The sequence below is a fragment of the Aythya ferina genome (assembly GCF_964211825.1).
Source record: "Aythya ferina genome assembly, chromosome: 14".
In the NCBI taxonomy this organism is placed as follows: Eukaryota; Metazoa; Chordata; class Aves; order Anseriformes; family Anatidae; genus Aythya; species Aythya ferina.
Window position 1 is genome coordinate 6250089 of NC_140312.1, and position 27182 is coordinate 6277270.

Consider the following 27182-nt stretch of genomic DNA (forward strand, 5'->3'; position numbering starts at 1 on the left):
GCTGATCAACTCTGACAGTGGTGTGCATTACAAGTAACTCATTGAATTCAGTGGGTGCAACCCATACATCAAGTCTATAACATCCTGGCTGAATGCACAAAACACCTGAAGCTGGAATCTTGTATCCTTCATTCAACAGCTTTCTAGAAAAAATTACCAGAGTAATTCAGTCCCATATTTCTGGATTATCTCTAATTAGCATGGAGGTAAAGCACTGCACCTCCAGAGCTTTCCTTTGCTGTTCACTGATCATGTCACAACCAATCTTTAATAGGTTTCAGATAGAGCAATTATCTCCTGTTCTCCTGATTCTCTCCTGCTAGTGCCCTGCTAATTAGATCCAGCCTTTAGCCACGTTCACTAATTTTGTCTGAAGATGGCCTTAACTTGCAAATATCGATTTATTTTTTTTGTTAGGTAATGATTTTTTTTAACATCTTCCAGAAAACCCATTTCTGATCTTTGGGAATATGAAATCTGGTGCAGACTGGATTTGAATTCAGCTGGCTTCCCTTCACTTAAGAGGTCTGAATCAACACTTATCTAAATGCACTTAATACAAAGCAGCTGCAAATGTCTCTGAGCTTGGAGCCTTTGTCAAGTATGTAGGGGAAAAAAAAATCATTTGTTCCCTTTTCTGACCTTTAAACTTTGCCTTTACAGCATTTTCATAGAGTTGCAGATGGATAGAGACTGTGTGGCTACATGCAGTGTGAATCTTGCGTGTTGGCCATGAACTTACTAAAACCCGAGGTAAACTCAGGAACACAGATACTTTCCTCTGGTCACACTAAAGCAGAGGCTGCTGTTGCATTTCTGGGAGTGCAATGAGGCTGAGGGGGTAGCTGAACAGCTGTGCTGTGATTTTCACTTACCATAGTTGTTTCTGCAATCGAACCGAAGCTGTTGATGAAAATGTTGCAGCTGACATTCACTGGTGGGCCTGCATGACAAATACAGATTGGAACAGTACTTCACTGTGAGCTCATAAGCCAAAAGATTTCCATTCTGCAATCTTAAAACCTGCTGTGATAACAGCGTGGCTGGGGATGGGAATGAGGTCTGGATGACCCGACTTAGTCTAGCCTTGGGTCTGATGCCAGCTTGACGTCAGGCAGTACTCTTGCTTCACCTCTGGTCCCCTGGTCGGGTGAGTGTTTATATACCACTTCTGTAAACTGTTTTGATAAAAAAGGATAGATCACAGCCAGGAAGGACAGCTTTTTTAGATATCTCAACACTGGTGTGTGGGTGTCAAACTCACCTTGAACATGATGGTGAGGGAAAGAGCCAGGAAAGAAACAAGAGACTACTGACAGGCTCTCTTATTCACAGCTCTATGGTGTGTGTTTTTTTTTGTTTTTTTTTTTAATACTGGTTTAAAGCATCTAAATGTGTCTGAATTAATACTCTAGGTTCCTTATGGAGCTGGTGCATGACTAGGCAGTGTGTGCCATAGGGATCAAGCTGGGTGATGGAACAAATATCCCACATGGTAATGGTTGTGTCTGAGGCTCTCAGCTGGAAGGGAGAGTGCCAGGGTTCAGAAGTTCTTTGGCTGTCATGTTTTGGGAGACAGTAATCCCAGATCTTGGACTGTGCCTCTCTGGGACTTTATTTGCTTTTGCACTGAAGCTTTGCTTAACCTCTTCATATTAGAAAAGTTATGGGATTGCAGAAGTTGGGGGTGGGTGGGGATTAAAGGATAAAAAGACTGATTAGAGAGAAGGTTTGGGGACTGTCAGTCTGTTTGGTTCTGGTGCCTGGTATTATTGGTATGAGCAAATGTAAATAACAATATTGCCTGGTGAACTTCAGATGGAAATGCTGCATTTGGACCTAGGCAGATGCTGAGAGCTGCAGTGCAGCACAAAGAAGAAAGCTGGAGAGATTTTTGGAACCAGGACAGCATTTGGCCTTCTGTGCCTGGCACGCCAGTGACTTGCACAAGTTGTGGGGCTTCTGTAGAGCTTTAATGAGCAGAGGGGTGAAGCGAAATGAAGCAAAAGGGGCTCCTACCCTGGGGGCTCCTAAGGGAGCTGAAGCTGCCCAGCATGGGGTGGGGAAGGATGCAGAAAGCAAAGGACGCCCCAGGAACCGAAGTCCCCCTTTAATGCCGGGGGAATTAATCTCACATCATCCCTGAGACATGCTTCTGGGAAGAAATAGATCTGTGGAAATAGCAAGTGTGGATTTTTAGATAATTCCTCCATGCTTATGGGGACCAGGATGGTGTCTGCATATCAATCGCTGCCTGATGGCTCAGCCATGCTCAGGGAGCGACGCTTGCCCGTTGAGGCCACATCTGCAGTCTGGCAGCTGCTGTGAGATGAAATACTTGGGGGGGCTTTAATGAGAAGCTTGTGCCTGCAATCAGTGCAATCTTCCTCCTGTGTTGGAAATTAAGGGGATGTTTGGAGCTTGGTTTGCTCCTATCAGCTTCCCTTCTCTCCTCTCCTGCTTTGGCCTCTTTTGAAACTTTTTCCCCATCCTCTGTAGGAGTAAGGCTGCAGCCCCGTTACAGCAGTGCTTTCCACAGCCCAGCATTTTCTTGGTATGAATCCCAGGCAATTTGAGCAGGTTTCTGTCTGACCGGCTTCCAGACAGCCCCTTGCCAGCTCAGCAGCAGCTCCCAGGCTGTTCAGTCTGCACAGCTCCTTCTCCAGACGGGTAAACACAAGCATGGGCTAACATCAGGTACAAAATGGTGCCTTGTTGTTCCCCTCCCCTGTTCACTACCCCTCTTGTCCCACAGGCTCGTGGCTGGCAGGCCCAATGTTAACAAATCCATGTAACTGAGATCTGAGCTCATCAGCCCTTGTGCTGCAGTCGATCCAGCAGCTGTAAGTTCACACTTGGTCAGGGTTTAGCAGTGGGTTTCTGCTATCCATAATGCTCAGGAGGAAGAAGATGCTTCTATACATTCTGTGGACCATATAGGTCGTCTATGTACATGTGGCTTCCCCTCCCAAAGGACCCAGAAGGAAAAACTCTGCACTAACATCCTGACTGACAGCATGCACATCAGAGAAGAATGCATGTGGAAGATTTTGGCCCTGCTCATCCTGCCCCTGTGCTGAGTGAAGCTGAGTCTGGGCTCAGAGCAGGGCACCCTTGGGACAACCCAGCTTGCCCTGAGGGTGGAAAAGCTGCAATCTTCTTTTTATTAATCTCCCCCTCCCACAAAATCAATATCATGGGGGGCTTTGGTATTATTTTCATCTAGATCTAAGCGATTAAAATGCCCCTATGAGTTAGTGCCAGTTAATTTCAATGACGTACTCTGAGAGCTACAGCCCCAAGCTCTGTAATGCACCTCCTGTACCTCCCATATAAATTGGAGCCTGATTTATGTGTGGGAGGCTAAGCCAGCAAAACTGCCCTGTGGGGAAGGTGTAGTTCATTGAAATAAAACAAATTAAATTATCTTGAATAAAATTACAATACAGCTGCCTTCAGCAAGAAGATAATGTACACATTTCATTAAATATTTAAGTTTAATTTCTTTTGTGTGTGTGCATAATTTAGCAGTAGGACAGTTTACAGGGTATTTTTAACTCTTTGTGATCCAGATGAAACAGCAGTGTTTTGTGTTGCCTAGTTGATTGTTAGGGCATGAGCTTCCCCCCAGCTTTAGGGTTAAGAGCCCAGTGTAGGGCTTGTTTCACAAAGCTGGATGGCAGGTGCTGTCACTGATTAATGGTTCCTGGGAGTCCTGTGTTAGCCTTGCAAGGGGCTCTGGGAGGGACTAGGGGGACTTGGTGGTAAGAAACAAAGGAAATGAATGAAATGAGCATTGAAGAGGGCTGCACAGTGGCTGAAAAGGGGTCTGAAACTGCTGTGATGGAGTGGTGCTGAGCCCCAGCCTGGGAGACCCCTGCTGCAGGGGACATGGATGGGTTGGCTGGAGCTGCTCCTGGCACCCCACTGAATTCCTTCCTGAGCTAGTGGGAGAGCCTCCTCTGAGCTTCAGTGGGTGCAAGGAGGGTGCGTTACCCATTGGCAGAGGGTGCTGTGGGCAGTGATGTAAGGGAAAAATCAAAGTTTTCCTCCTAACCTGTGAGAGGTTCAGCTCCTGCCAGTCCAGTCAGTGATCAGCAGGCATCCCTGACCCCTTGCTGGGTTGATATAGAAGTGCTGGCTGTGTGTAAAGTTGGTACGAGGTTGTTTTGTTTGAGTGGAAATGAGATCTTTCCAGACACCTACAGGGTGTCTATGTTCCAAATCTCTTATTATTATACATATTTCATATGAACATAAGGATTGTTTGTATTCCTTGTACAATTAGGGAGGTATTCATGCAGTCTTCCTTCACAAAAGGAAACAGCCTCAAAAGCAGTGTTGGTTTTTTTTTTTTTTTTTTTTTCCATACCTTTGAAATTTGGCCTGATCCTGGCATCGTATCCTGAAGTCCTCCCCATCAGCTTATCCAAGAAATCAGAAGGTGACATGGGTTTGGGGGCAGATCGTGCTGCTGCTTCAGCTTCTTTGGAGGCCGCCAGGCTGTGTGAGTAGGAAAAAAAAGAGGAGGTTTTAATGCATATCCCATGCTGGGGAGAGTTTGGGGTCCAGAAACAGAGCAATCAACATCTCATTCCCATTGCGAGGCAGGATGGGTACCCATGTGGATTCCTAATGAGGCTGGTCTCTGCTAATTTGTTTGCCCAGCCCAAACATCTCTGAATGCAGAATCCCAGCTGCCACCAAAGTAGAAGAGAAACGATGAGTGGAGAAAATCCTTCTGTGAGTTTAGGTACAGCTCCCTGGCACGCCACTAAATGACAAATGTGAACTCTGGCACTGGGTTCTGCAGGAAAAACACACTCTGAGATTAGCTTTGGGCAGCAATTACTGCTTAATTACACCGCAAATAGCAAGGAACATATTTGTTACCCAGCCTAATCTATGAAAAGGCAGGTAGGATTGGAGCAGTTTGGAATTTGAGGCTTATATGAATGTCACATGAAGCCATAGCTGCTGCAGAGCGTTTGGGACTGTAGAGGATGGATGTGAGCTTGCTCCCTGTTTGCTGGTCAGCCCAGCGCTTGCTGCTGGTACCTGCAATGCAGGGGGCTGAGCTCGATACAGCCACACCAATACTGGACTGTGAGGTGTCTGGGGTGTGATCCTGAAATGGAACTCATGTTGGGCTGAGATAAAAGGAAGCAAAACCTTTTGGGAACCTATTTGACCTACGGGGCAGAAAAAGTGAAGCGTTACTGATTGATCTGCGAAAGATGAAAATCATCTCCTTCAGCAGCCTGACTAAGGTTGGCACCGTGCCTTCTGAGTCCGTGGGAGTCTGCAGGATCTGCAGGGCAGTGATCATGGCTTAGGCAGCCTCTCTTGGTGCTATCTGTGCAGGAATGAGTGACCCCTGGTACCGGGTGCTTATTCCCAGTATTGAAGGAAGCTTTGACTTCGAAGACAGGAACAGACACTGTTCAGTTCCTGCCCTGTGTTTATGTGGCTTCTATGCAAACAGATCTCTTCCCAGGGTGAAACTGGGGTGTAAAATTGCCTAGATTAGCAAGCAAACAATTAATAATTAAAAACACATCCTAACCAACCACCAATAACAACCACCACAGGTGACTTGCCAGGTGCCTGAGATAAGGGCGGTCTCTGCTTGTGGCTTCAGAAGCCTGAAGTTGGCTGGAGCCTCCAGGCAGTCTTGCAATGCAAATATGTAATCAGGCAAAGAAAGCCACTTGGGAGGAGGTGGGGTTTGTTGCATCACCCTCTGCAAAGCTCCTGATTTTAGAAGCACAAGGGCTGTGTGGAAACTACAAGGAATTGCTGTGGTTGAGCATCTGAGAGGCTTAAGCATTTTTACAACAAGCACAAGGTGTTTTGCTGCCTGAACAGTCACAAATGATGCTATAGAATCCTCTTACAGCAGGACAACAACACTTTGAGAAATTTTGAATTTTCTCATTGACTTGGGAGACTCTGCAGAAGTTAAACCCCATGTCTTTCAGAAGTGTGGTGCTCAGCATCGACACAAAAGCCATCAGGAGGAATTTGGGTATAGTAACTATGCATAACATTAATGTGTTGCAGCTCTCAGATCTATTGATACAAAGCAAGTTTGAGCTGAGACTCAGGACAAACATCTGCATGAGGCCTTGACAAGAGCGTTTTGAACCACTGAATTCTCCAGGAACTTTAAAAGCAGGTGGGGTTAAAAAGGTCTTGAGTGCCATAGTTTCTAAGTCAGGAGTCAGTGACAATGCATGTTGCATTGACTCTCCTCGCCGGTGTTAGCAGGTCACAACTTGCCAAGCCTTGGTTTTCAGCCCTGCAAGCTCACAAATGCAGGCTGGCTTCAGGCTGCAACTGTATTAGGGTGCTGTGTTTGCTAGCTTTTTTTTTTTTTTTTTTTTTTTTTAGCAAAAAAAAAAAAAGAGATCTTTAATTTCTGCAACAGAGGGGAGATAAATTCCAGGTAATTTCCAGCAAGAACATAAAGCTAGGATTTCATGTACCCTCTATATCTTCAGTCTGTTCCCAACCTGAACCTTATCAGAACCAGCTGATGCATGCTCATGCTGATGAAATGTGGATCTAGTTTTCCCTATAGCCACCTGGCATTTCTTGTCTCATCCTACCCCTGCTCTAAGAAGGGGTAAATGGGGTTGTGGAGTGGGTGAGTTATTTATTTGTTTATTTATTGAAGGAAAACAACACGGTGCAATTGACTTGCAAACTCAGAATAGGAAAGCTGGGAGTGGGAGGGCAATCAATACTGGGCTCCAATGCTGCATTCCAATAGAGTGTCTGCATGGCAATGAATCCAGAGAAAAGATTTCAATTAAGCAGCAAATGACTTGGTAACCAAAGACTCCTGCCACTTCAGCAGCAAGATGCCAGATAGTGCAATACGCTGATTTCTTCTCATTAACTGTTGACTGGAGGAAGTGTAGGGAAGAGAGAAAGTGGGGGGTGGGAAGGAGATGGAGGCAATACAAATCTAATAAGCTTTAAGTGCAAAAAAAGATAATTAAAAACTACAATTCCCCTGGCATTCACTTTAAAAATGAGGTGGAAGAGCACAGAAATTGGTGTTCAGCTTTCCTGTAAGTGCTGTAGGAGAGCCCGTGCTGAATGTGTTGGTGTTACTTCCAAAGAACGTCTCTGCTGGTGTTTTCTGGGTGCCATTTTCTGTTTGTCTGCTTCGAAGTTGCAAGTAGAATTAATTTCACAGGCTCAATTCCTACATGGAGGTATACAGCTAGTAAAAATGATGTCTTGTGAGTGTCTGGGGGAGGAACACCCTCTCACAGCCCCATTGCTTTTTGCAGCTTTGTGCCCACCCTCCTGAGCAGTTTCTGTTGAGCACCCTTGGGATTACGCTGAAACTGCTGAGGATGGTTTTGTGCCTCCTGGTGTGTGTTTTAGGAACTCTGGTGACTTGTGTGTTGTATCTGGGTGGCTTAGGAATGATTAAGCCCTGACTTTTCTCCTGGTTGTACTTGGTTACTACATGGTTTTCTAAAACTAGCTTGTAACAACTTCCCCCCCAAGACTTGGCAAGGAAGTGGGGGATGAGGAAACAGCAAAACCTTTCCAGCAACAGGTTCTGTGGGCAGCAGGCAGGTATATCTATTTTCTAGGTCAGAATAGTAATATAAAACCTCCCTGGGATGGGTGTGACATCCAAACTTTGCCTTAACAGCTCAGCTCAGCACCCAAAAAGCCATCAGCTTCTGTTCTCATCCTGGTCTATCTTGGCCAGTGCAGTGTGTGCTCCTCTGGGAGCTTTCTGGGCCTTTCTGCAGGTGTTATTTTGTACAGAAACACCCCTGAAAGTCCCCCAGGACTACTGCTCTCCTGGCCCAGCAGAGACAAGGAGGGGGAAGTCACCAAGTGAGTTGAAAAATGCTGGTGATAAGAGAACTGTGACGTTAGAGTGGGTTGATGTGTTCAGGGAGAGAATTTATTCTCTGAATAAATAGAGGCAAAACATAACAAAAACACAGAGGATGTAGTTTGCATTGGCACAAGAGTGTTGCCTGAGCTGAGAGTATCTTGGTGCATTTTAATAGCAGCCAGACAGCGGATTATCTTATTTACACTGGTGCAATCCCTGGTGGATCTGGCTGAGAAAGTGCCATCGCGCAATCATCACTGTAACAACATCGGGAAGGATTGCATCAAAGGACTGAACTAGCATAATCTTCCGTGATATTAACACCAGTGTGTAGGCAGACACCAGCAAGCCCCCGGGAGCTGTAGCCCACCGGCAGGCACGTGAATGTGAGAGCAGGTGGAGATGAAGAGCCTGGCTGCTCAGGCCACTGAAGAATTACATTCCTTAAAACGGAGCAGCCAAGCTTTGCAGGACACCCGGTACTGATTTCTCCCAGCCTATGCAAGTGCTGTTTTGCTTTGTGTCTCGTTGCTGTTTAGTTTCAGCCAGCCAGATGAAATATAAACAGGTATTTGGTTTCAGAGGTGAACCCTGTGCTGTCTGGGCACGTCAGCTTGCTCAGTTCCCAGCTCCCAGTTGGTCATTTCCTTCTTTCCCCACAACCTTTGTATGGCCTTTGAGAAATATTATTTTCTTCTTTTTTTGGCTGTGCCCATGGCTGCCCATCTAATTAACTCCAACATCACAAACTGCCCTGTTCTGGTTGAATGCTGATACTGAGAGCTTTTTTTTTTTCCCTCTGCAAAGAGGAGAGACCAAGGAATTTAATTAGCACTGGGCCTCTATTCCCCTGTCAAATAATTTAATTGTTAATCTTTAGTTCTGAGAGGGGAAAAAAAAAGAATGTCTGGCTGCAAAAGCACATTGCGAAATGAGTGTTTGCAGAGGAAATATATCTCTGAAAAGCATGGAAGGATCAGGTGCCTGTGAGGGGAAGCTGGTGCAATGTCAGTGGCTCAAGAGACCGGCACTGGGTTTATTCCTCTGGTTGGGCTCTCTGTGGGCTGATGAAATGGAAGATACCTGGTCTATCTATATAAAAACAAGCCAGAAAGTTTGGCTGTGATGTGTTGACAATAATGTTCAGGTTGCGGACTGATGCATTTGTCCTTCAAATGTGCTGTTTTCTGTAAACAGGTATTAAAAGGGGAATATCACACCGAGTCTTTGGGGCAGGCTCAGGTGACCAGTATAACAGTTTGCCCCATTGCCTTCAAAGCTAGGTCTGGAAGAGTGTGGGGTCCTGGGGACAGAGGGAGGACAAACTCCAGCTTGTTTCCATGCCCTGGGCTTGTCCCTGGCCTTGGCTCTTCAGGCACAACACAGCTCTCGTGGGGGCTACTCATGCCTCTAGTCACTGCGGCTGGGTTTAGGTCTGGATGCCACTGACGTCGCTTAGTGCAGCTGAATTTCAGTCTGGAATATCTGCCTCACAATACGAGTGTTATGGCAAACCCTGCTTCCACGAATGGAGGGGTTTGGGATGCAGCAGAAGGAAATTGCTGCCTGCACTCGATAGCTCAGGCACAGCAGCACCGGAGATGCAACCACATAACTTTGGGGCCAGAGCTGGCTTTTGCCTTCCTCACTTGGATGTGCACAGAGATTGGTGCTGTTCTGACCTATGGTACTGATACCCTGCAAGCCCCTGCCTGGGTGGGAGGATGAAGAGAACACCTCAGCTTGTCCGTGGGTGGATTATTTGATTTGATTCTGAGCACTGGGATGGGAATATCTGGTTTTCCTCCCCACTTCTCTGAGGACAAGGGGAGCTTATTCATGCAGAGGGTGAGGCAGTCCCCAGCCCAATCATTGGAGAAGAAAAAGAGGTGGGGTAGAGAGACTGCACAAGCCAAGCTGTGCAGCCAGGAGGGAGAACAAGGCACCTGTCTGCTGAGGAGCCATGTGCTGTCTCTGTGTTGGTTTTCCTCTCTTTTTTTTTTTTTTTTTTTTTTGGGTTGCTTCATATGTGAGCAGTGGCTCCCATCTGCAAGCCAAAGTAGCCAAGTTTGGCTAGCTGAGCTCCTGGTGGAAACTGTTCTCTCCTGGTTTTAATTGCAGCAGCAGTAATTGCTTTGCAGGGCAATTTCCCTCTCTGCTCGAATTGCTGCTGCACCTCGGCACAGTCCCTGCGCCATGGCTGACAAAGCTGGCTGCGAGACACAAGAGCAGGCTGCACCCCACTACCCCAGGGAGCAAAGGTGTGTGTGTGGGGGGGGAAGTACGTTGCTGATGGTTTGGATGCATTTTGCCTCTACAAGGAAACTTGGGCAGCCCTGGAACTGCTAGGTGCTCGGATGGAGTGCTGCGGGGAGGCCAGCAACCTCCCTGCCTGCAGCATGGGCCAGGGATTCGGGACTTTTATTGACTCCAGCAGGCTCTGACAGGAGCCACGGTCGCAAAGAGACCATCAGCCATTCGGGCAGAGGGAAACACCGTGTTGTCCATGATTAACTAGCGAGAGCTGCGGTACCCATGGCAACTCTCCTGCAGGAAGGGGCTGTGGGGGAATGCGCTGAGGCCAGACGTGAGCGTGGCCACCAGTGCTCCCAGTCCTGATCCCTGCTCTGCTCTCTCCAGTTCTCCCCCAGCAGAAACTTGAGCCCAGTACGGCCCAGCTCCTGTTCAGCCTGACCGCAGGGCTGCCTGTCTCCATCTTGTCCTCAGCAACCAGAGAGAGGATGGACAGATGGACAGACAGATGAGATCTTTCCCTGTAAGGAGGGACAGGGACAGCCCCAAACCCTGCAGCGAGCCTGCTGCTCCTGACTGCACGTCAGCATGTTATCTGGAGGGGAATGCTGCCAGGCGCTGGCCTGGGGATGCTTGGCAGAGACTGCAAGCAGACTTTTTTAAAAATAATTAGATTTACTATCAAAATGAATAGCACAATCAATATTGATATACAATTCAATTAAAAAGAACTTATTTTCTGCGTGTTTTTCTCTGTCACGTTGTCCCTGGATTCCTGGCCTGCAGCAGCAGAAGTGGCCAGGAGGGATGAAGAGAGGGGGCAAGAGAGGGGCACTGCATTTCTGGCCTGGTTGGGTGCAGAGCAGGGGTTCCAAGCAGTACGGGTGTGTTGGTTGCATGCTCGTGTTCAGCTGCAGGAGGTTACACCGTGCAGCATGGATATGGGGTGGACTACAGGCATGGATTTGTGAAGTTAATTTTCATGATGGGTTTTTGTGGGGAGGAATTGCAACTTGCTTAGGTTTTGGCTTAGGATTTTTGGTTGTGTTGTTTCTCATCTGAGAGCCTGTGCAATGGAGGCACGGAGCAGACTTTTGGACCTTGGGAAAGGATAGGGAGATAGCTGTGCACAGCAAGGCTGGTGAGATGTGGAATTGGAGAACATCTGAGAAAGGCGTTTTCACCCTGAGAAAGAACTGGACAGCAAGCTATGCAGTGATCTACTCGGTTATTCTTATTGTTTTATTGCTATTACTCACAGGGGGAAGAGAGGGGCAGGAAGGAAAAAGGAAGCTTGTAAATACTGCTGTCTCTGGCCTGGGTGGTTGCGCTCAGTTGCTGTGAGCTGCTTAAACCAGTTCTAGCTCTTGCACCAGAAGTAACTGCATTGCAGTAGCCGCAGGATGTAATCAGTTAAAGTTTTGAGAACATTTGGGGATCCTTTGGGTTAAAGGTCCCACACACCATTTTCCAGCCCCAGGGACCAGCAGTACAGCAGGAGAGGAGCTGGGAGGAACATTTCCACAGCCCAAGTGGAATTAACCCTCTGCGATCATTCCCAGCCTGGGGAAGCTGCCACAACTTTGCTGGAGTGAGAAAATCTTTTCAGACTGCAGCATTCAGATGTCTCCATATTCCACTGCTACGTTCCTGCAGCCCATGGCTCCTACCCCATATGGCAAAGCATCCTGTCTGGAGCTATAAAGCATCCCAATTACACTGATTAACTCTATGGAAAGACACCAGCACTCAGAACAATTGCTGACTCTGCCTGGACAGAGCAATACAGAAATAATAAATGACTGGGCAACGGGCTAGGGGGCAAAAGAAATCTGCGCTGTGTGTAGCTGGGATGGGAGGGGCCCAGGGAGGTCAAGAAATTGCAGGGGAATGATGCTCGGGTGCATGCACAGTCCCTGCTCTTCCCAGGACCATTGTTCAAACCCTCTCCCACTGTCAGGCATCCCTCCTGCCCTCGTTGTGCCTCTTGCAGTGCCACCACCCTCCCTGCTGCCTCCTGCCTTCCAGATGAGCCCCAGTGAGCCAGAGGGAAGGTTTATTCCAGCCTTTGATTTCTTTGGGTTTGTTACAGATAAGCTTGGCTGATATTTCAAGCTTAAGCCCATTTGGTTCTTTATACTACTTAGTGAAGGTGCTTTTTGTCTCCCCCTCTCTCCACCCAAAGAAGTGTGTTAAATTCAGTTTTTAAGCTAGAATTCCTTCTGATTACATTCTCGACTAAACCTTCCTCCAAAGGAGGCTTCAGCTATTAGAGCACACGTAGTGACTTTATGGAAATCTATAATCTTAAACCATTGAGACAGGTTTGAAACCATAACTCATGAACAGGGGAGAATCACAAGTCAATGCCCAGATTTTAACCATTTGTGAAGTAAATCCAGCAAACGCCAGCATCGAATCTTACATGTGCATATACCAAAGGGTTTAAAAAAAGACACAATTGCATTGTTATGGAAAAACAAATGGAAAAAAGACCTTGTGAAGACAAATGCTTGTCTAGCTTCATGCATGCTGAATATTCCCTTTAAAGTCAAGGGGAGTAGGCAGATGTTTAAAGTTATGCATAAAGCACCTTCCCAAGCGTGGTGTATAAAGGGGGAAAATGTCTTTACAAGACAAGGCTTCATATTTTATGTAATAATATTCTCTTCATTGACGTGTTCTTGATTTAGCATTTGCATGGAGAGCTGTGGTGGGAACCTCTATTGACGTCAGAAGGTTTTAGATCACAGCCCAGACAAGTGTCAGAGAATTACGAGAAATTGCGGGTGCTCTTCTATCTATAGCTCTGCAGTCATGCCAGCAGCCATGTTTTCATCAGTTCAAATAGTTTGCCACGGCAGCTTTTTAAAAATTAGTTTTAGTTTAAGAATTCATGCTGCTTGTTAAGAGTGAGTAAGGATATTGAAAGTGCCTTTTTCTTTTTTTTTTTTTTTTTTGATGAATCAGGTGGTTTGAATAGAATTCCTTTAGAATGGATTTAATGTCCATCGCTGAGTGGTGGTGGCTTCTATTTTCTGAAACTGTGCTACAGATCCTTTGCTAAGGGAACCCGAGCTAGCACACAACCTACCTAGAAAATTGTGGGCCCCATTGTAAAGCTGGGGTTCTCTGACGTGCATATCTTACGTTGTGTAGAACGAGTGGTAAGAGAACTTTTGTTGTTTTCTGATAGAGCTATAGTTATTGTGTCCAACAGCATTGCAGGCAAAGTGCAGTTTAATTGGCATAGGTCTGGGTACACAAACATGAGGCAAATGCCCTGCCTCGCAAAGGCAGCAGGAGGTGAGTGTTCCCTGTGAGCTGTCTTTGATTTCTGGTGTTACTTATCAGCTTATTCATGAGCAATAAAGAGATGTAACTTTCGGAACAAATGGCTAAGCTCTGGCATCCCTGCTGAGGGCAGCTCTTCTCCTTCCTGCCTGCTGTCCTCTGACTCTGGTCTCCTCAGTTCCCTGACAAAAAAAAAGATTTTCAGTCCTGGAAGTGCTGCTGGGCCCACACTGATGTGGGAGAGCAAGCTGGGTCTGACAGGGCTTTGCTTTGTCAGCCACACTGACAGCAGGTGATTTCTGAACCCCCAGCCTTGTGTCAGGGTGTAATAGATGGGGCTGGGAACTGGAGGATGCTTGTGATTCTCAGGCACATAGGGCAGTAGGAGGGTTGGGATGCTCACATTAGAGTTTGGGGATCAGATCTTGGGAGCTCTGGTGCAAGAAAATGATCTCTGTGTTTGTGACGGGGGTATTTTGGGAACAGTTGCCCTGCTCAGCAGCATTTCCAACAGGTAAAGGCAGTAGGAGTGACCAGAGAGACAAGATTGTAAAGATATCACGTGAAAAGTCACTTTCTTGTCCACAGCCTGTCTTTGCAGTTGTTATGAGATCAGAAAAGGCTGCCTCACCCAGGAATTCAGAGCATCTTGCCTTCCTGCTCCTACCTGCAGTAACGCCTGTGTTGCACAGCTCCTGCTGTAACAGGGGACCCTACTCATTTTGTGTAGGGGTTCTTGGCACCAACGAGGATGCTTGGAGCTAAGGATTTTTTTAAGAGTGCTGATAACAGCTGACCCTTATGTGGTTTTGGGTTTATACCCACTCTGTAAGTGAAGAGAGGAGGTGCCTGTGCTCCCTGGGGCTTTGCACAAAGCATCTTTTTACTCACATCATCCAAAAAGGAAAGAACAAACCCAAATCCAAAGGAAAACATGTAAAGGTGACAAGTGATGGGTTTTGTTGGCTTTCCTACACGGTTCCTGGCTCACCGTGTTTTGCTGCTGACAGATGCGATAGCGATCCGATCCACCACTGATCACAGCTGCTGTCTGTTGATTCATGTGCTTGCTTGCTCCGATCTCACCTGGGCTGGGGGTCAGGATCCGCAGCCTGGGCTGGGGTCGGAGGGGCAGGAATCGCTTTGGGGTAGGCGCGGGGGGAGCTGCAGGCGGCAGCTTTCGTCTGCCGGCAGCGCGTGCGATGATTGATGGCACTGCAAGCCCTGCTGCTCCGTGCATGCGGCACTCCTCATCCTGGCAGCCTCTTGGCAGGCTTTTCCCCTTTTTAACCCACCCCACAATGAGCTGCTGATAAAAACAACAGAGTTCCCCGTCTGCTAAGGCATTTCTTTTTTTCTTTTTTCCCCCCACTAGCGGGCTGTGAGCCACAGTGGCAAGATGAAGAGGGAGAAATCAAAAGGAAAGCAGGTGCAAAAGTATGCTGGTTTTGTTTCCTCCCCTCCCTCTCAAAATCCAAATTTCATGAGGGTTTGGTAAATTAAGATTTCTCCTGTTTTTCTCAGCTGGCACTTAAATCCAGCAGAGATGTATTTACAGGATGCCAACTGTGTCTATGTACCAGCCAGATGTGTTGCAGTCCCCAGATCAGCAGCTTACCATGGTGCATTATATGGATGAAATAATTGTCTGCATAATGGGGTGTGCTCAGCGCGTGTAAATGACGGGTGCATCTGTCTCCATCTATTTCTGTTCTCTGCAAGCCTTCTCTAGGCTTTGGCCCTACAGAGGGGCACAACAGCCACATTTGTTTCTTGGTTTTCTGAGCATTGGTCTCCTGAAGGATCAGCAGAGATTTAGCAGCACCTCGGAGGTGTGTACCTGATCAGTAACACCACAAGGATCAAAGGATGCTGACCTCTGGGACCAGATCAGCCAGAGCAAACCGGCAGCTTTCCAAGAGGTTAAGGGGACTCTGTTATTTTGCACCAAGCAGTCAGCAGGTCTGAGAGATACCAATGTAAACCTTCTTCCCTCAAGGGAAACATCCTCTGTTGTCTGGCTTGTAAATACAAATTGTTCTGGGTAATTTATGGGAAGGGAGAGAGAAAGAGGTGAGAAGTGATTTTTTTTTTTTGCTCCTTTTAAGAAGAACTGACCTGCTGAATTAGCAATATTTTATTAAGTTGAGTGAAATGCAAAAGTTGCTGTTTTCTGGGCTGTGCATGTGTCTAGAAGGCAGCAGCCAGACAGCCTGGTGATGAGGTGTCTGCTCATGGCTGCTACCGGTCGCTCCAGTGTCTAATGTCGGAGCAGCAGGAAGAATTCCTGCCTCTCGCTGCTTCCTTTATGCTCCTTTTATCCCAAGACCCTTGTGTTAGCAGCTTCCCCCTTCCCTGCAAACTGAACTTTTTAAAGTATTTGAACTGATTTTTTTTTGTCAAAGCTGGTGAATCAAGCCATGATGGGAAGGATTTGCTGGAATTATTTTTTTTGGTAGTTTATGACAAAACATGATAAGCCATTTTTCTTGAAAGGTGCAGGATGCAGGAGTGTAACCACACTTGATAAGAATAGAAATCATTCCACCTTTGCTGATAGGCAAAGATCAATAGAAAGTATGTGAGGTAACAATAGGCAATCAAAAGGGTAATTTACTGGAATTAGTGAAACCCTGATTTAACACGCCACAGCAGTGAGAGCAGATACAGACAAAATAAGCTGATGGTGCCTTTTGATTTCTGTCTTAGTACTAGTCACTCTGGGGCATTCTCAGGGAAGCTCTAGAGTTGCAGAAGATGAGTGAGCAGAACTCCATGAATAGGTTTAAATGATTTGACATATTTAGATGTTGTGCTTTTGATTTAGATGTTGTGATTTTTAAAGCAGGATTCCTTTCTCAAAACCCTTGTCTTTCATCAGCAACTAAATAGCAATTATATTCACTAGGTGGTCAGACATCTTGTTCCTAAGACTGAAATTTAGAGAGCCCTTTTCACCTGCATGCTAGGATGAAATGAGAACAGACTTCTCTGCTGGTTTTCTATCACAGATGAATGATCTTTGGTCGCCACTGGGATAATGAAGTAATTTAATTCTGGACATTGATTAACATCCTCATTCAGATAGTGGAATCATTTTCTACCCAGGTCATCTCATGGGGATGTGTTGGCTTATGAAATTTATGTCACCAAGGGAAGTGTTTGCCTAAGAATGGGAGAATTGCAGTGTGCTGCTGCTTACAAGTGCTTTCCTCCTTAATGTGGGTCACTTGGTGGGTAGCAGAATGAACTTCAGTCTTTATTCTCTGCTGTTAAATCTGAAACACTTAAAACAGAGACAGAGGCCCTTTGCTGACTTGCTCCATACAAAAAAGGTGTCTCCAATACCCTCTTGAGAGGAGTAAGGGGGAGATGACCAAATTCACATGCCTGAAGTCTCCTCCTTGAAAGAAGTCTTAGTAGAAAGCCCATATTATGCAGTGCCCCTGTATGTAGGGTCAGGATCCTACCACTCCTGTCACGTATTGGTGTCTTTCCAGAAGCAGCTCCCTTTGGGGATTTGAGGAGTAAATGTGTGTTCTGTCAGTGGGTCCTGCAGAAGAGGGTCATGTTCAGTGGGAGCAAAGGTGGACAGCCAGTCCACGTTACCTAAAATCTGCACAGCACCAGTGTATCACAGATGTAGGCCACTTTGTTAGTGCATTCGAGACAGCAGCTTTGTTGGTAATGTTTGTTATTCACCTCGCCTATCTATTGGTTTCCCGCTCCTTGCACCCAACAGAAAGGGGGAAAATGGTTTCCGTTTGGACAGGTGGAACCTTTCTTTTGTTCTGGCCTACACAGAGAGTAGGTCTGGGGTTGCTTAAGGCAGTTAATTAGAGATGAAGGTTAAGATTAGATTGCAAGTTAGAAGTGTTTTACTTACTTCACATTAATATGTCTTAATTGCCTGAGATGTGAGTGAATTATTAAGGGTGGAAGGAAGCGTGTATAAAATTCCTGCAAAAGGCAGGGTCCCAAACACTTTGCACCTCTGGTGGGATGACAAATTAATCTAGCTTTGTTGAATGATTTATAAGGGCTTCTAGGTAGAATTGTCTACCTCATCACATTTCCAAACCTCAAATAGACAGCACTTTTAGCGGCGTCTCTAAATGGGCCTATCATAGGTTGCAGACCAAAGAAGCTAAAGAGTATCCTTAGAGCTGCCTAGTGCAAGGCTTTGCTAAATCATTTGTATTTCATGGAGGAGCTGACAGCCTCGGAGCAGAGGCACAACAGGTCATAAGGCACAACTTCTGCTAGATTTCAGTTATCACGAGTAAACCACTCTATCTGCTGAGAATATCTGCTACGTTGCTTAGCTTGTGACTCTAGAAGTCTCTGGTTAGTGTTTCACTCGCGAGTACCTCTGCAGTGCTGTTTAGCACTGCGGAGGTATAGCAGAGGGTTTGGAGATGCATATGCTTACTGTCCTTTTCCTTCCTCTGCCTTTTGTTTCCTTGTATTTTCAAGGGGCTGAAATCAGGAGCCCTCCAATCACCTATTTTACTTGAAAGTTTGTTTCAGGAAAAAATGTCTTTTGCTTTAAGAGGCATCATAGTCACAATGGCATCTTATTTTTTAAAATCTGGAATTGAAGAGCTGTTGTCTGTCTCTGACAGAATAGAAAAAAGCTGCTTAGTGCAATTCAGTAGGGTCTGAGGCTGGTAGCAACTTTCAGGCTGTGAACTGCTCAGAGCAGTAGCCTGGAATCTGACACATTCCTGCTCAGAAGGGGCCAACTCATCTTGATTAGGTGAAGGTCATACTGGTAATTCCTGACATATAGAAGTGTAATTAGGATAAGAATCAGACCCAGACCACTTCAAAGCCTCACAGGACAGTGTCCACTTGGGTAAGGTGCCAATTGTAAGCTATCTTTTATTTCCTAATGTGTACAGGGTGCATTCCTACCCCCAGGCTTCTGCAATGGTGTTTGCGGATCACTACAGCTATTAAAATGCACAACAAAAAGCTGAGGCAAGATCATCACAGGGCAGGGGCAGTGTTTTGCTCTATATGAAGGAATTCAAAACTGAGCTGGGGGGGAGGAGGGATATGAACATGCAGTTAGGCTTTGGGAGAACATTTATCTGTGTCTCTGTGGATAATACGCAAGGCATATGGAAGACCTTGTGTAAATATTGTCCAATCATTATAATTTTCAAGAAATACCATTTTTCTTGACAGAGATGGTTAAGAAAGGATTACCCAAGCAGTCTGGCTGTCAGAAGACCCCTTTCACCTTCCCACCCCAACCCAGTTTCCATCCCCACCTCAACCCGGGTTCTCAGTAAATGTCTTAGTCACAGCGAAGTGACTGCAGTCCGTGAAGGCAGGTAGCAAAAAGGGAAATGCCTTTTCCAGAAAGAAAAGGCATGTCAGAATAAGCTGCTTATGGCAAATTCCTTCTAAAGCATCCCAACTGTAACAGAAACAAATATTATATTGGCAATACCATAATGTTTGTGTTCACACACCAGCTGTTACTCTTTCCCACAGGGTCTTATTTTTTAAAAGGCTGGTTAAGGACATTTTTCTTAACCAACAGATCTAGTCTTGCTTTCATGTTGACTATACCAGATTTTCCTTTAAGACTTTGGATTTTTCTTTCATAATTTTTTTGCAGTGTACGTGCTAACATAGATTCACTTTCCAGAATATTTTAAACAGGCTGAAAATGAAGTGTGGTACACCCTGTAATTTGAGGCAATGTATACTTCTATTATGGATTATTGGATTATCAGCTTGAGTTTTTTTCAACATTATGCATGACTGAGTGCTTGAGTAATTGGCATGCTAAGTTTATGAATGACTGTTAATGAATAAACTTTTCTTACTGAAGCTGAAATAGCGAGGCTATTCCTGGACTAGAAAGGCTGGTAGATTTTTGGCTTGCAGTAAATTGAAGGCATAACATGAAGAGGGGGGAAGAAAAGAAAAACATTCCTGCTCAGAACTGACTCTGAGCAATTACTGAACTGTTTCTTGTTTGGAAAATGATAGCTGTACAGAGAATAATTTGGTTTCAACATCTCCCTGCAACTGAATTAAAACACTTTCAAATTTTCTTAAATATTAATTTCAGGCAAACTAGACTTCTTTTTGTATGCAATATGACGTACTCAAATATAGCACATGTATGTATGCATGTATGTAACTTATAACATTGTAAACATTTACACTAGAACATGGACTGTTTTACCAAGGCTCTGAATGCCTCAGACTTTAATTGATGTACTGAGAATCTGTAAGTGCTCACATGTGTTGTACAATGCATAACAGTGTGCATCATAAAACAGGATTGACAAGACAAATGTGTACCCATTTCACTTGTGCAGGTGGTTCAGAGGAGAGCCTGTCAAGTGCATTAATACTATGGCCATAGGAAGCTCATGCCTGGGAATGCACTCTTCCTCCCACCCCTCCCCGCTTCCCTCCTTTTGTCTTCTAGCTTTTCTAGAGAGTATTTGAGTTGTTTAACCTTGTTTTTTATCTGCTTTAATGTTGTTTGTTATACTAGAGGTTTTATTGTGTGTAGATATGCTTCTTTTTAGTCTACCCTACTATATTGTGTAGTTCTGCCTGAATGAGACAAGGAAGGATGGCTCTGAAATACTGAGTGTTGTAAATTGCTTTTCAGATGTTATTTTTTTCCACAAGTTCTTTCTTGGTTTACCAAACAGATAAACCTTGTTAAGTGCTTTGAGGTCATGCTGTCTTTGTTTTTCTGTGGAACTGCAAGAAAAGTGGAGATATCCTGATTTTTTTTATACCCAGAAAGACTTTAGTATTCTTAAGGAAAAAGACTGCTAGCTAGACAGCTCTGTCCAGTGTCAGCAGGTATGTTATAGTGATTTGTAAAATAGGGGTATTACTCCAGTGATGTATATGTAAATAATGTCTGTCCTTTCATATTAAGCTGCAATATGACATCTTCACGTAAAGCTTAAACTTTGATAAAACCCAGAAATGTAGGAGAGTCATGCAACTGAAATGAAGTCTAAGATTGAAGAGGAGTTCAGGTCATGAAAGCTTTTTTTTTTTTTTTTTTTTTTTTTAATTGCATCTATCTGGCACCTATCACTTGCTACAGCAGTCTGTGTTATTCATGCAGGTGGAGAAGAGCTGCTTCTTTCTATTTTCCTTTATTAAATAAACAAAACCAGTGCAAGGAGAGATGGAACAAATGATTCCTGAAGAGTAAAACTGCTCCTTCTCTTACCTTAGCTCTTAATAAAAAAAAAAAAAATGAGCACAACTAACAAAGAGTCAAACTACAGCTACTTGGTAATAGATATAATTGAAAAAAGCTCACAATATGCCCCCTACCTTCCATTTAGATTCCACAAGGGAAGGATGTTGAAAACAACATGAAAGAAAAACAAAGTTAGGGAAGGAGGATGATTATTTATTTGTGTTCAGTGGCCACAGGCATAGCAAGCTCTAGTGACAGCGTGAGCTCTCCTTGGTAGGAAGCCTGCAATTTCTCAAGATAACAGAGCTGAGCAGGGAAAGCCTCCTACAGAACTCACCTTAACCTGCAATCTTAGGACGGGGAGGGGGCGAACTGGGGATATTTACCCGGGCAAATTCAAGTGCAGCATTCCCAGCCGCCACTAGTTGTCACTTTGCAACCAGCCGGGGTCGGTGTTTTCAGCACTGCGGTTAGCGAGATTGCGGTGCTAATTAAACGGAGTAACTCCCAAAGCCGCGGAAAGTCCCGAGCCTGGAGCTGGGCGATAGCCAGTCTCGGGAAACCGAGCGAAGGCGAAAAAACAGCTCGAGAACGGCGGAACGCCGTTGTCCTAGTGCTGGGGCCGCTCAGGGTTATGTGCTGCCCCGCTCGGGATGAGCACGGCAGCTCAACCCGTTGCTCACCCGCTCATCCCGAAAAGCCGAACCCTACCTGAAGAAAACGATCGTCTCCCACACGTAGACTCCGAGCGCGTTGACGTTGCACATCTTTCCAGTTCTCGCCGCGTTGTTGTTGGTTGTTTGTTGTTGTGTTTATTTTTTTTTTTTTTTTTTTTTTGTACTCCGCGAGGGGTGGGCCGGCGGGCTTGGCCAATAAAGTAACCCAGCACTTGGGGCGAATTGGCAGGGGAGGCGAACCTCCCTTTCTCGGGCTGGGGGGAGCCGGGGGCGGCTCGGTTCACCGCGGCGGACAGCGCCAAGTGTTGGCCCGCTTCAGCACCACGGACAGAGCCCGCTTCAGCACCACGGACAGCTCCCGGGGGCTGGCGCGGTTCAGCACCACGGACAGCACCCGGGGCTGGCCTCGCTCAGCACCGCGGACGGCGGCGGCTCGGCTCGGCTCGTCCCGCCTCTCCGCTGTGTCCCCACCACCGCCACTGCAGTGGTGCTCGGGGCCGGAGGAGCCGGGCTTCCCGCACCGCTCCCTCCCTTCAGCGGGATCCCGCTCCGGACATCAGGCTGGCGAGCGGGGCAGAGGCAGGGGGTGTCGGGTTGCCATCGGGGTGGTGGGGTTGGGTGGGAGGGGGGCGACCCTCGGCAAGCCGGGGTTTTAATCTCCGCCGCTAGCCGGGGTGTCTTCCTAATTACATCCACAGGAATTTCAGCGTGAAGCCGTGCTGCAGTCCCGGTTGTGTCGCTTTCCTGCTCGCCGTTTGGCTGCTGTTGATTCCGGCTTCCTGGGTTATTTTCCTCCCGAATAAGTTATTGCTGCTGCAGGGAAGGTGTCCCATTGCTCAGGGCTAGAGCGGAGGGGAGCGAAGGGGAAGTTTCTTGGGAAGCACTCCCATTGCGCTCGGAAAGAAAGTGGCTCAGTGTCCTCCTAATGCATCTCATTTCCCCTCTGCCCTCTCCCCCTGCTAGGACTCACCAGATCTTGGGAGTTTCTTGCTGCATTAATTTACTAAACTAAAAAAAAAAAGGGGGGGGGGGGTGGTGGAGAAGAGGGAAAGCAGAGGGGAGGGGGTAACTCAGCCTCTCCACCATCCCAAGGCCCTCCTCTTAGCAGTGCTCATTGGTCTCAGGGCTGAAAAAAATACTCTAGGATGTGGTTGGATAAACGCATATTGTTCAGCAGAGGCTGTTAACCTTTAAAGTGCTGATACGTTTTGTTTTATTTCAGCTTTTTTAACTCAAATCGCTGTCTTTTTAAGAACATTCTGAAATCGTCTCCCTTGACATGGCAAGCGTAACGTGCCTTAAGTCTCCATCTCGTGGAAGATCTGCTTGACTAGCATTTGCTATGTGTTGCTGTTGGCTTTTAAGAAGCATCTGTGTGTTGTTTCTCTCTTTTATTTTTTCCTCTTTTCCTTTCTCTCTATTTTTTCTTTTCTTTTTTCTTTTTCACCCATTTTGCAAAGAGGTATGGCAAACACCAGAGCCACCAAGGCTGGGGCAGGTAAGGAGCATTTAGCAGTTTCCTATCGCAGCTCCAGGACCCTGTGCTCTGGCTGTGCTCACAGGGGGCTAAGCGTGGTTGTTGGGGAGGGGGAGGAATGGGCTCCTTAGCCACTGTGCCAGCCAGCCACTCTGCTTTGCTTCTGAAAATTGAAACAAAAACTGAACTCTCATGAATCACCTAAAATTTTCTTTTAATTCTCTTCTGTCCTGGTGTAATGGGACATGTCTTCTTCAAGTTCAGTTTTGTTTACTTGTCCAGTGCTTTGTAAAACTCCCCACAGAACAGAAAGAGTCACTTTTAACCCCTTTTTAGCTGTGTGTTTTTTTTTTTTTTTCTTCTATTTTTTTAATTTGTTCAAAGAATCTTCCTATCTGTACATTGGGGGGAAGAAGGGGGGTGAAATGGAGTGCGTGTTTCACCAGTACTGCAGCCCCCGTGGGCTAGGAATTAGCCAAATGTTTCTTCTTGCTTTGGGTTTTATCTCAAAGGACCTTGCTGCAATGCCAAAACTGACCTGATGTTTTTGATTTCCTGTTTTTATTTGTTTTAAACCAATATGTTTTTTTAGTCAAGCAGACAGAAATATCCTTTCAGTTGTCATTCAAAAGAAAAGAGGAAGAAAGACCTGCTTGGCTTTTATCCATTAAAGAGAAGGAATTTAATCTGATTTACCCCAGCTACTGGGTCTTGGTGTCTAGCTAGATTAATAACAAGCTCTGATTTCAGTTCATGGTGACTCCTGGGGACATGGTTCCATGCAGGGCATCCTCCCTGCTGCTTGCTGGCTCCTTGCTGTAATTCCTCTCCTGAAATTTGTCCTCACATGGATGAGCCTCTTGATGTTGTTCTTTTCCAGCCCCCAGCGAGCTGCCAGCCCAGAGGAGGAGCTCCAGACTGGGAGTGCTAATAGGACCCAAACAGCAGGAGGGGAATGGTGTTTCTCTGTATTTTTTATCAGGAAGCAGGTCCAAGGGCAGAAGGCAGAATCATCCCTCGGAGTTTGTGGTTTAAATCTAGAGGTTATTCAGCCTTTAGAAATCAGCTCTGACAGATATGACCATCTCATGTGATTTCTCCCTTGGTTTTAAATTTGTTCATCTTTATACCAAAGGAATTCAGGCTTGCCTTCTTTTTTCCCCACCACCTGCTCTCCTTGCGCTGCCTCAGCTTTAGGGGAGGAGGGTGGCTGTGCATAAGATCGAGGAAGCAGATGCATGTGTGTATAACACAGTGATGCTTCACAGCTGTTCCCTTTGAAGTGAAGCTTTCCCCTTTTTCCAGTGAAAGCATTTACCTTCTTTGCTGTCCTCTGTCGTGGTGATGTTAGTTGGCAGACTGAGTGATTGGTGTGGGCCTAGGGATTCCTCTGCTTTGAATGTGCCATATTAATGTGAGAAATAAGAGCCATATTTGCCTTTTATGGCATTAGAGGAAATGGGCAAAAAAGGTTGCAACAGATGCTTGGAGCATGTCTAGGTATTCAGGCAACATAAATCAGACAGTAAAAGCAAGAGGTGTCAATTTAAGAGAGATGAGTTTTCTATGTCTTACTATGGGGGCCCCAAATGTACCTGCACTTTCATTATATTTTGCTGTATCAAGAACACATTCTGGAAAAAAATTTTCATTGATTTTTTTTTTTTTTTTTTTTTTTCTGGGATATCTGCCCCCACAATATATACTCTTGTATATCCTTCTGGTGCCAAAGTAGTTGTTGCTCGCTTGTCTTAGTACAGTGCCATGGGACCTTTCTCAAGGCTGGCTCCAGCTCCCTGGAGTTCCCATTATCTGATTTAACCCAGGTGATTTAAGAAACAGCAATCCAACCTCCACTGAAACCTTTCTGTAGAGATCTCAGAATATTAAAGAAGTCACCCAAGCTGGCTCTGGACAATGCCAGATTTAGTATCCTTCATCTCTCTTGAGAAGCTATGAAAGATCTAATAAAGGCTGGAAGTTCGTTTTATCACCATTACTGCAAATAACCTTTGTCGTCAGGTACAGGTTGGCAGGACTCCTCCCAGGATGGGGTCTGGCTTGTTCATAGGCTGGGTTTTAGCTCTCTTTTTGGTTTTGTTACAGTGTTTTGTGATGTTTGAGAGGGTTTACTTGCCCTTATTTTGTCTGCTTATTTTTCAAGCAGGGTCCAAATAGTTTTGAAAAAAACACTTAAAAGATACCTTTCCACGGTGTATCTTGTAGAAATAACAGGATAGAAGACAACTCATCATAATATCAATGAGGCTCTTAAAATGAGAATTAGCTATTGTGTGTTCACCTTGTTACTTACTTATTTATTTATTTTAGTTTTCTTCAAAATGGAACAATCTTGTAAAACTGGGTAAAGTTGTCTTGGGAATCTTCCGTGTCATTTTCTTTTTGACTGTGACTGATGGATTCTTTTCATCATAAGATACTGTAGAGATGGTTATTGTGAGGCAACTGCTGGAGTGTAGGATGAAATATTTTCTCATTTAGGAGGTCAATATTCACATCAGGGTTTTCAGTAGTGGCTCAACATTTTAAATGTTGCAGTTGACAGTGGAATGTCAGCAAAGCAACATTCGCAGAATCACAGAATTGAAGAGGTTGGAAGGGACCTCGAAAGATCATTGGGTCCAACTCCCCTGCCAAAGCAGGTTCCTTAGAGTAGACTACGCAGGTAGGCATCCAGATGGGCCTTAAATGTCTCAAGAAAGAGACTCCCACAACCTCCCTGGGCAGCCTGTTCCAGTGCTACAACAATCAACAGATGGGACTGAGTTCTGCATTTCTAAGGCTACCTCAGTGAAAAGGAAGTTGCTGGGGCCGCAGACACTTGTCATATAGCAGAAGGCTAGATCTTAACACTGTCTTATCATAATAATCTTGTGACTGTCTTCACTGCAGGTGAATGTGATTGTTATCCTTCCTTTTGGTGATTCAAACCTTTCAGTTAGTATTGATGACTGAGGACTCTGTAGTGACTCAGTCCAGGCAATGTAGCAGCTGGCTGTTTTTGTGTTTCTCTCCATTTGATTATTAGTGTTTCAGATAGGTGGACAACTGGCTGCCTGTTTTTTCAGGGATCACTAACTTCTGATGCTCATTTTCTATATGAGATCTCAATCTTCAGTGTTATGGTTGGCTATTCTACAAGTGGTGATTACCAGGAAGAGGAAATGACTGTAATCAAGAGTGGGCCATCATGACTGGTGAGATAAAAGGCAGCTGTTGAGGGAGATGGAAACAGGGACATGGGAAAGAATTCATGAATTAATGCTCTTGCCTTCTCTGGGCACTGAACAAAGCAACAAGTTGAAGTCAAGGTGATTAGGTCAGTTGTAGAAGGTAATTTTACAAGAAAACCTCTGGCCTATCTCCTCTCCCAGAAGCTCAGTGCCTGTGTCAGAAATTTTCAGAATATTATTTGTCATAGAGAGGTTGGTAATAAACAAACACCTCTGAATTAATCTTTGTTGTATAGTAAGTATCAAAGGCTGAGTCTGACACAGAATGGAGTTACTGAAATGCACCTGTAGCCATAAGGCTTTCAATATCTTTGCTCTCAATTCCCCATACAGTAGGAGCAGATTAGAACCTTTTGGTAGAAAGGCTCAAATCAGACACTTGGAGAACACAACAGGAGCTAGGGGAAATGTGCAAAATGCTTTTAACCTCTTTTCCTCTTAGCTAAAATTTGTTACTCCACAAATGCACACGTGCAGGAAAATGCGTGTGGAATAACATTCAGATGATGTGTCTGTCAGAAGGTCCAAATCTTTCATGGCTGGAAACAAACAAACAAATTTTCTAATTATCTGCTTTTCCTTATTAATTATTCTTACGGCTCTGAGAGTCAGGGAATACCTATTCCCTCAGCTTCCTTTACACTTTATTCTTCCTTCATATGGTTCATCCCTGATCTTTTCTCCCTGAAGTCTGTAAGTGAATTTCTTCTCTGTGGGGAAAAATGAATCTTTCAGTGTTGTTTGCAGTCCAAGAGTATCAACTGATAGTTGGTCCTAAGTATTGTTTAAGGGAAAGGGAAACCCAGAAGGCCTTGGAAATTGCCCTGTGACTAAACGAACTTGCATGCTGTTGCAGAATTCACCTAAAGCCTCCTTCACAACAGCAAGTTGTTTTTGTTCAAGATCTGATTTTCATCTCTGGATTTTATGGTAGATAAAGCCATTTTCAGTTTCTCTTCTTTCCTTTTTAAAATTAAAATTTTGATAATAAACTCAGATACAGGGTTTAAACTCCTTCAAGTTGAAAACAAAACATGCACACACTGCCTACTTTCCCCAGATAAATTATTGGATTTTCAATGAAGAAGTGGCTAGCACAGAAGTGAAGTACACTTTAACTTGGGACTACTAAATCCATTATTGTCAGTTTGTT

General features: G+C 45.3%; 1 protein-coding gene and 1 long non-coding RNA gene across 3 annotated transcripts in view; one reads left to right on the top strand and one right to left on the bottom strand.

Annotated features, from left to right (window-relative positions):
• The window catches only part of GLRA1 (glycine receptor alpha 1), a gene marked incomplete at its 3' end in the record, with an annotated part of 36578 nt that extends 15154 nt beyond the window's left edge, over positions 1–21424 (bottom strand). For both annotated transcript variants that reach the window (XM_084535679.1, XM_084535678.1), the window contains exons 1-3: positions 21333–21424; positions 4373–4503; positions 876–943 (exon numbers count right to left, since the gene is read on the bottom strand). In XM_084535679.1, the coding sequence (XP_084391805.1) occupies positions 876–943; positions 4373–4503; positions 21333–21388 (255 nt within the window). In that variant the 5' untranslated portion in view covers positions 21389–21424. The remainder of the gene's footprint in view (positions 1–875; positions 944–4372; positions 4504–21332) is intronic.
• LOC311444474 overlaps positions 1–27182 on the top strand; it is a 151245-nt gene that overhangs the window by 3093 nt on the left and 120970 nt on the right. The gene's annotated exons all lie outside the window — the stretch shown is intronic.